This window comes from Meleagris gallopavo, chromosome 2, assembly GCF_000146605.3.
Source record: "Meleagris gallopavo isolate NT-WF06-2002-E0010 breed Aviagen turkey brand Nicholas breeding stock chromosome 2, Turkey_5.1, whole genome shotgun sequence".
Classification (NCBI taxonomy): Eukaryota; Metazoa; Chordata; class Aves; order Galliformes; family Phasianidae; genus Meleagris; species Meleagris gallopavo.
Window position 1 is genome coordinate 19,771,886 of NC_015012.2, and position 8,002 is coordinate 19,779,887.

Consider the following 8,002-nt stretch of genomic DNA (forward strand, 5'->3'; position numbering starts at 1 on the left):
AAAAAGGAAATAGATGTTTTATCTCGTTCTATAAACTTCAGCAATATAACAAATATTCATTTGTTATCAAAATTCAGAGTTAATACTAGTTTATATTAATCCAAAGTCTAATCCATTACCTATTAGAATTAGGCTATATCTCACAGTACTGAAATAGAACATCTCTGCTCTCTACTTTGACATTCACAAGCAATTAAAAAAAAAAAAACATCTTCAGAAAACTTGTGAAGAAAAGTTATGCCCCAGTCTTCAGGTTAACACACAAAATGTGTTCATCTCTGCAGAGAAGTAGAAGTCTAACATGTACTAATCAATAAGAGAAGCTGATTTGTCATCTACTGACATAGGGCACATAAAGTAACTGCACCATCAGAAAGAAAAGAGCACTCTCCACCAAGAACAATTAACTGAAGTGTACTTGAAGAACCTCTGCTCTGGCCTACTACTAAACACGGTTTGTTTGGTATTAACATGCCACCCCTCCTCCAGTACTCTAAATTTATCATTTAATATAGCATACCGATATGTCCTACTTTTTGGTCCGAACCACGTTCAGTGCAAACGGTTGTCTTTAATCTTTCCATATGAAGGCTTTTTCTGGACAGTTTGATTGCCAATTGCCTCAACATATGAAGCAGTAAGTAGCTCAATATAACACCAAAAAAGAAAAGTACCTGGAGGAGGCAGGTAGCCATGAAACAGGACACTGCCACAAGATGAGCGTTCCAGTTCTTCACATAGAAGCAGTCTCCTAACTAAGGTGGAAAAAAAGAAAACATATGATCATAGATTCCACTTCCCAGGAAACATGACATAATTTCAAATAGCCTTCTATACCAGTAAGTTCAAAAACCTACACAGTTACAACTACTAAGGATTTGTAATGGTAGTAACAAAGATAAGATGATCTCACAAGAAAATAAAGTTAAATTAAATTACCTAAAGGAGTGATTCCATAGAATTCAGCTTCATGTCTGAGAACATTAATACTCACCCCCCTAAAAAAAACAAAAGAAACAAGAAAGGACATAGTAAGATAACACCTTTGTAACACTACAACGCGATGGAAAGCACAGCAATAGTATCAGGGTAGCAAAGACTAAGGCTGCAGCAAGTAAGGTTAAGCCCAAATGCAGCAGCAGAAACAAAGGAAAAAAAATATATATGTTTACCCTTGGAATGCCTCACACATGCAGGGATTCCAGAAAGATCCCCTTGCCTCCACTACCAACCCTTAAATGAGGTCTGGGCAGGGCTGGATCCCAGCTCTACCAGGTGCAGTCACTCAGGAGTATTATGCACCTGAGCTCCCCTGATTTGGCCCTGCCTTCTCATCAGGTGCTCAATCACTGTTTCAATCCCCGACTTACCATTTCCACTACAATCTTAAATATAAATATTTGCATATAACTAAAAGTGATCTTAACATTAATAATCTTTCATAAGGACAAAGAAATAGAAAAATGCATTGCCAGAAGTAGTCTAAACTGTAAGAATCCACTAACAAAAAATAATGCTGTGACTGCCATATACCTACACATACATCCACTGTAGACAAAGGCCCAGGTTTACAAGGAAGCTGAGACTATTATTAGACACTCAGCTGAGTAAAACTGTTTTTCATATGAGAATTGCTCAATTTCTAAAGCATCTGAGCCGATTAATTTTTACTTAAAACAATTAGAATTTCTTACCTTAAGTCTAGCTCCTTTGTACGAAGAAAATTTAAAATGGGTGCAAATGCTGTTGGATCTCTATCAATAAATATCTGCAAGGAAAAATTGTTGTACTTTTAGCATTATTATGGAGCAACTGTCAACATGCTTTCTTGTGCTAGGTTTGGCAAAGAGGAGTTGAAGATGGTGCAGTCAACACAAAAACATAAAATCACAGAATGGCCTGGGTTGAAAAAGACCACAATGATCATCTGGTTTCAACCCCCTGCCGTGTGCAGGATCACCAACCACCAGACCAGGCTGCCCAGAGCCACATCCAGCCTGGCCTTGAATGTCTCCAGGGATGGGGCATCCACAAGCTTCTCGGGCAACCTGTTGCAGTGCTTCAGCACCCTCTGAGTGAAAAACTTCCTCCTAATATCTAACCGAAATCTTGCCTTAGTTTAAAACCATTCCCCCTTGTCCGAAGTTTTCAGACAGCATCTCTGTTCTCATTATTTTTCTGCCTTGCTCTAATTCAAGGTTCTTAAAGACATATATACAAACATGTTGCAAGTAGATGGCAGTTTAAAAAAAAAAAGAACAAAAACCAAACCCCATCAAAACATCCACAAACCTGCTAAGTTCTAGAGACTCCAAAAACATCAACAGGTACTCAGACTTCATACTGTGTTCAAATTTCAGTAAACATACTAAAATTTGAAGATAAGTCTAGAGCTTTTTTACTACAACTACCTCTACACTTGTAGCAAAAAGTACTTCTGTGTCTTACCATTCAACAGCATTGTTGTAACTATTTCAAGTTAAGAATAACAAACACAGACAGAAAAGGCCATTTCGCTACATTTGCCAACCAAAGCTACAGTTTCTTGTCAAGATGTTCAACTACATATGCAACAGCTACCAAATAAAAATTACCCATCCCTCTGCAATACAGCAATTAGCAGGTTTTCAGTTGAAGAAAATAAATACTGTTATTGTATTTGCATTGTCTGTACAACACATAAGCATAAAAATACACACATTGCTCCTGTTTCCTTTATCTGTGAAGATCAGAGCCAAGAAATTCAGAGATGTTATCAATTTTCATGAAAGTTTAGCAACCAGCAGCATGATACACAAATAGTTACACCTCCAAGATCTTTCTCTGTCCTAGTCAGGACAAGCAGGAGAAAAAAAAAAGCTGGTTTTTGGTATTTTAAATCTTCTCCAAATATGACCAGATCAAATGCTCCCAATCATAATAGCACAAACACCACAGAAAGGAGGTTTTGAAATTATAGAGGAGAGATGGTGGCAGACTTTGTTCTGCTCTTTGCAACAAAAGACAAGGAAAACACATTGTGATATTTACAAGTGATTCCAAGTCCCCTGTTTTCATCCTATTCAAACGGTAAGCGTCAAAATACAAACACAAGTCCAGCTGAACATTACTCCTCACAGACTCATAAGCAGAGACAGTGCTGTCAGCACTGTGAACGCAGGCTTCCACAACACAACTACTGGGGTTATATAATACAATGACTGAGAAAATACTGTCAAAAGCTGAAGCAAGTTCTTAAAGGTCTAGGAATGTGAATGTTTTTCATTCATGTGACCATTTGTTTTCCAAGCTTTTAGCACAGCTGACTTGGGCAGCATAATCATTAGCACCTGGAGTGAATGTTCTTTAGGAGAGAACCTAATTGAAAGCATAATATTAATATAATATATTTATTACTCACAGCACCAGTTTCATCCTTCAGTGTTGAAATTCTTCCACTCAGCAAACTAAAATAAAGGAAATTATTGTTAGATGTAACCAAGGAACATGCAAACGTGAATACAAAGTAAGTTCACCATCAGTTTGCTGTATTTACATGCTGTAGGTTGCATTTTCTTAAAACAGCATAGCTGAGCTAACAAATAACTGCCTAGGTAAGGGAAAATGCCGGGAGGAAGGCTGATCAGACCACACAGTGCATTTCTCCTGAGCAAAGGAACTGTACATGTACACCTAAGGAAAGGCTAAAACCTGCACAACCACTTTTCAGATTCCTACAGAGAACAGACACAAGCCTGAAAGGATGGAAAACTTTTCTGAGACACCCAGATGGTTGCAAAGTTTGTTACAACCAAGGAAATCAGTAAAAGCAGCCGAAAAGGAAAAATAAATAATCCATTCTGCATGGACTTACTGGGCAGGAATGGGATGGATGAGTTTTTACGCTATTTTACTTTAAACCTTCCCTCCCATCAGATCTAAGTCTTCTTGTTCCAAATCAGCAGAAAAACACCAAAACCTGATTTTACAGACAAAAAGCAAACTCAGTAACATCAACAGTTTTATTTCCAAATCCCAACTCACACTGGATGGCAGTTAGCTTGGAGATTTTTCAGTACTGGAGCACTTTCAGAGTAACCTCCTTAGATTCCACATTTAGTGTTAAGAGACTGGGAGAACAGCAAAGGACTTCTTTCCTGTGCCTCTCCTTCCACATCTCTGAGCTCTCTCTTTATCTGAGTATTTCTAACAGAAGCAGGCAATGCTGCCTGTCCATGCCAGCTGCAAGGCTTTTATTTGAAAGGAAATCTAGAGTACAAAAATCTAATGCAAGAAGGCAAAACTGCAACTGTTAGGTTTTCCTTTATGTGTTTGGAATTAATTAGGGTGGTAAATGTACATCCCAGTGACTACAGCAGGGAATCACTAGAGTACAAACAGTAAGCAGCACAACCTTCAGAAGTAGTCACAGTAGGGAGGTAAAGGTTAGCAAAAAGAATACTCAATAATCCAACTGATCCCGTAGCAGAAGACAAAACCTTTAGTTGACTTGGGGAACAGCAATAATTCAAGGAACATTAAACATGGTGCTACTACGTATGGTCAATAAAATCACAAGTGGCATTGTAACAATAGTCAGTCACATCTCCCTTTCCTGCAGATCTGTACCCATGTTTCCAGGACAGTCCATCTAGAGAGTGACAACTGCAGCACGTGTAAGTTGCCAGTGCATCATTTGAGACAGAAGAAGCATTTTGAATGCTTATTTCAGATCAACCCATCCTATTGCTTGTGAGGGGGAAAAAGCAGTAAGGAATAAAAATATATTTATGGCAAAAAATAAGCTCTTACAAATACCTGGAAAAAAAGGAGTCTGGAATCCACATCAGTGTTTGTCTCGAAGTGCTGAACCTAGGAGACCATAGTTACAAGTTAAGAATTAGGTATAAAATTGGAGGAAATTCTCATTTGTCAAATTCTTTGATATGTCCTACAAAGCTGATATGAAACAGGTAAGGATCTCAAACTTCTGAAACATACCTACACAAAGTCAAAATTTGTGTGCAGTTTCTTTGCACAGATTGTCTCGAAGCGTGAAGCTTAGGCTATCATTCTTCACGTTTGTAACACACTGTCCCAAACATTCTTTGGATCTCATACTTTGGCAAAATCAATGCTTTAAAACTAAATAAACAAAGCCACGGACATGTACACAGATACAAAAACCCAGAAAATAAGCATAAGTTTACCAACACTGCACCACATCTGTCATTAACTGCATATTAACCTCACTTAGGCGTCGAAGAGTGCAAAAGACTACAGTAAGACTCATGTAAATATTTTATAGTAACAAGTTAATATCAATGATTTTAATTCTCTGTAGCTTTGCTTCTTGGGCCCTCCTAGGAGCCCACAGTGCTACATTAGTAGTTAAAAGCAAGAAAATATCTTATGATTATCGTTATGAATCATAACAATATTACAAGATAATAAAAGTTACAGCGTAACTTATTCCAGACAGTATTTTACATAATAAATACCTACGAATTCCTTATGCTATTTTTTTGATTAAACACGAAGACAACTGGACTGGCAGCTTGGGAAATGAATTAATGCTCAGCACCACCCGTCTGGTTGTCCACAGTCTCTTAGTAGCATTACTATTAAGAAACCTTAGGTGACACCTTTGTTAATCGGAATTGAACAAGGAATTGCAAAGGTAAAATTCCATAACTTTCTTTATAGTGCAGAAATATGTCACAAAAGATTTTTAGAATACAAGTACTTAAACACAATTTATATACTTTTTACTGCTGGTATTTTCCAGTTTTCTTAGGAAGAAAAAGTAAACAAAAAGCATTACTTTATATTGTTTAGGAGTCAGAAGCATAAATGTTATATGGAACTGCCATCCATTCTGCACAGAATGTAGATTGTGCACCTCCTCATTGCAAGCATAACAATGACAAATCTGTTCTTAACACAAAATTTACATTATCAGCGTTCTAAGCACAAAGATGCACAAAGTCTTTTGTCTAAAAGAAATACAAGAATCAAAACTGTTTGCTATTTAAATGGAAAGTGACTTCTGAATATAGATTCTCGCTTGTGGACTTGCTAGGGCACAGCTTTTATCACAGTAACACTGCCCTTCTCTATTTCCAGTGTAGGGTACAATTCATTTAACCATGTTACAGTATGTGCATAACTGAAAGTAATCCACGATTCATTTAATCGTGCACAATAGAAAACAATCCGTTGCATCATTTATATCTGGGATTAATCCAGACATCACTTGTGACAAAGGGGACAGATGCAACACCCCTCCCATTAACCCTCTTAGAGGTCTTCACAAACTGAAGGCTCAACTTGTCTGATACCTTAAAGCTTTCAGTTATTTTTGTTTGGGGTGAGAAGGAACCACAAAACAAAAAGACACAAAGGACTTATAGTTCCACAGGAAGGTACACATGGGAAAAAAGTATATATAGAAAAAGGTATGGAAAATGTACTAGAACCATAGCTAGCTGGCATTTTCTGACACTCAATGATAAATACTAAATTAATTCTGAAGCAACAAGGAAAACCGATGCGACCACGAAAACGTTCAGGATTGCTGAACAAAGAAAAGGGAAATTAGGTAAACAGCATGCAATATCCTCAAATAATCTGAATCACATGGCAGCCTACTGTTATCTCAAAGAATAACACAAGCAACTGGAAACAGACACACTTAACTGTCCAACGTAAAACAGCCATTTTCACAGTCTGCTGCGCTTGTACAGTTATAAGCAGAGGGAGGCAAAATATCAGAGAACTCATCAAACTTTTTATGGTAATTTCTGTGATTGCTAACTTGCAAGAGCCTTGCACTCCTAGCTAAGGAATCCTCAAAAGCTGAGACCGCAGCTGCTGGAACAACCACATGCAGCAGAGAAGCTCTGGCAGTCCCTGGGAGCAGAGGGAATCTCACGTCAAAACACAGGAACTCTGCTCAGCTGGGTCTCTGTACTAAATAACCCACATCAGACAGCTTTCCAAACAAAAATAAGAGTCTCAGGTTTCTAATACGGACCACAGGCACTAATGGGGAGAAAAAAAGAAACGTGTACCCTGCCCGGGCACTTTAGATCATCAATCTTTACGCAGAAGGTTGTTACAATTGCCTACTGTCTACCTACTGAAATGTAAATGCCTACGTACACATTTCCTGCTCCTTAAATCCAGAAAGTATTTGTTCTAGAATCTAGAACGCTTCAGTTAAAAATGAAATATAAAGTAAGTACTACGAATAAGAACAATTTTAAAACATAAGACTGAAGCATCTTTGTGATCCTACTCGCAATAAAAAACAATGAACTGGCCTATAATTCCAGAGACTGAGTTCAACGAAGCACCTTATTCAGGGTAACATGAAACCTGGTCCAAACCAGCATCAAAGTTATCCTGACAGCATCACTATGGACGAGTTTTGCCTGACTAATTCACAAGCAGCTTCTCATGGCAGAACCAGGTTCTGAGCATTTTATTACAGCAAAAGAACTCTGCAGCAGGTTTTACAGCACCCTCCTTTAAGACAGATTTCGGCACGTTATTTAGAGAGCAAGACTGTCTTCTGAGTAACGCAATAGTATTATACCAGTAGTCATTCCTACTGATTAGAGCTGGTTTTACATTGTGTGCAGACTCGGGAAGCCACGCTCCTTCAGCTTCCACTACCTCCTGTAATCCAGATGCTTTCATGCCTACGTATTCTGACAGGAACATTTGCACCATTTATCACGCCGATGCCGGCCACAGCCGGCCCACAGCTCCCTCCCAGTCCACCAACACTCCTGCACGTCACCTTCCACAACTCCAGCGTATGTTTACGTTTTATACCGCAGCTCTCCATTCCGGCCGATAGCTACAATATCGCGTCAGTCCGCTCTTCCCGAGCCGCCCCCGATCCCCCTGTCCCAACAGCCCTGCCGGACGAGCCTTGTTTCGGGCTCACAGCACAGCACCCCGCCCAGCGACGGGGCTCCCACCCCTCGGCCCCGCCGCCCCCTCGGGCCGGAGC

At 39.1% G+C, this 8,002-nt stretch overlaps 1 protein-coding gene across 2 annotated transcripts in view; it reads right to left on the reverse strand.

Annotated features, from left to right (window-relative positions):
• Positions 1-8,002, reverse strand: part of KCTD3 (potassium channel tetramerization domain containing 3) — a 95,735-nt gene that overhangs the window by 16,891 nt on the left and 70,842 nt on the right. For both annotated transcript variants that reach the window (XM_010706707.3, XM_010706706.3), the window contains exons 2-6: positions 4,798-4,851; positions 3,401-3,446; positions 1,695-1,768; positions 940-998; positions 675-755 (exon numbers count right to left, since the gene is read on the reverse strand). In XM_010706707.3, the coding sequence (XP_010705009.2) occupies positions 675-755; positions 940-998; positions 1,695-1,768; positions 3,401-3,446; positions 4,798-4,851 (314 nt within the window). The remainder of the gene's footprint in view (positions 1-674; positions 756-939; positions 999-1,694; positions 1,769-3,400; positions 3,447-4,797; positions 4,852-8,002) is intronic.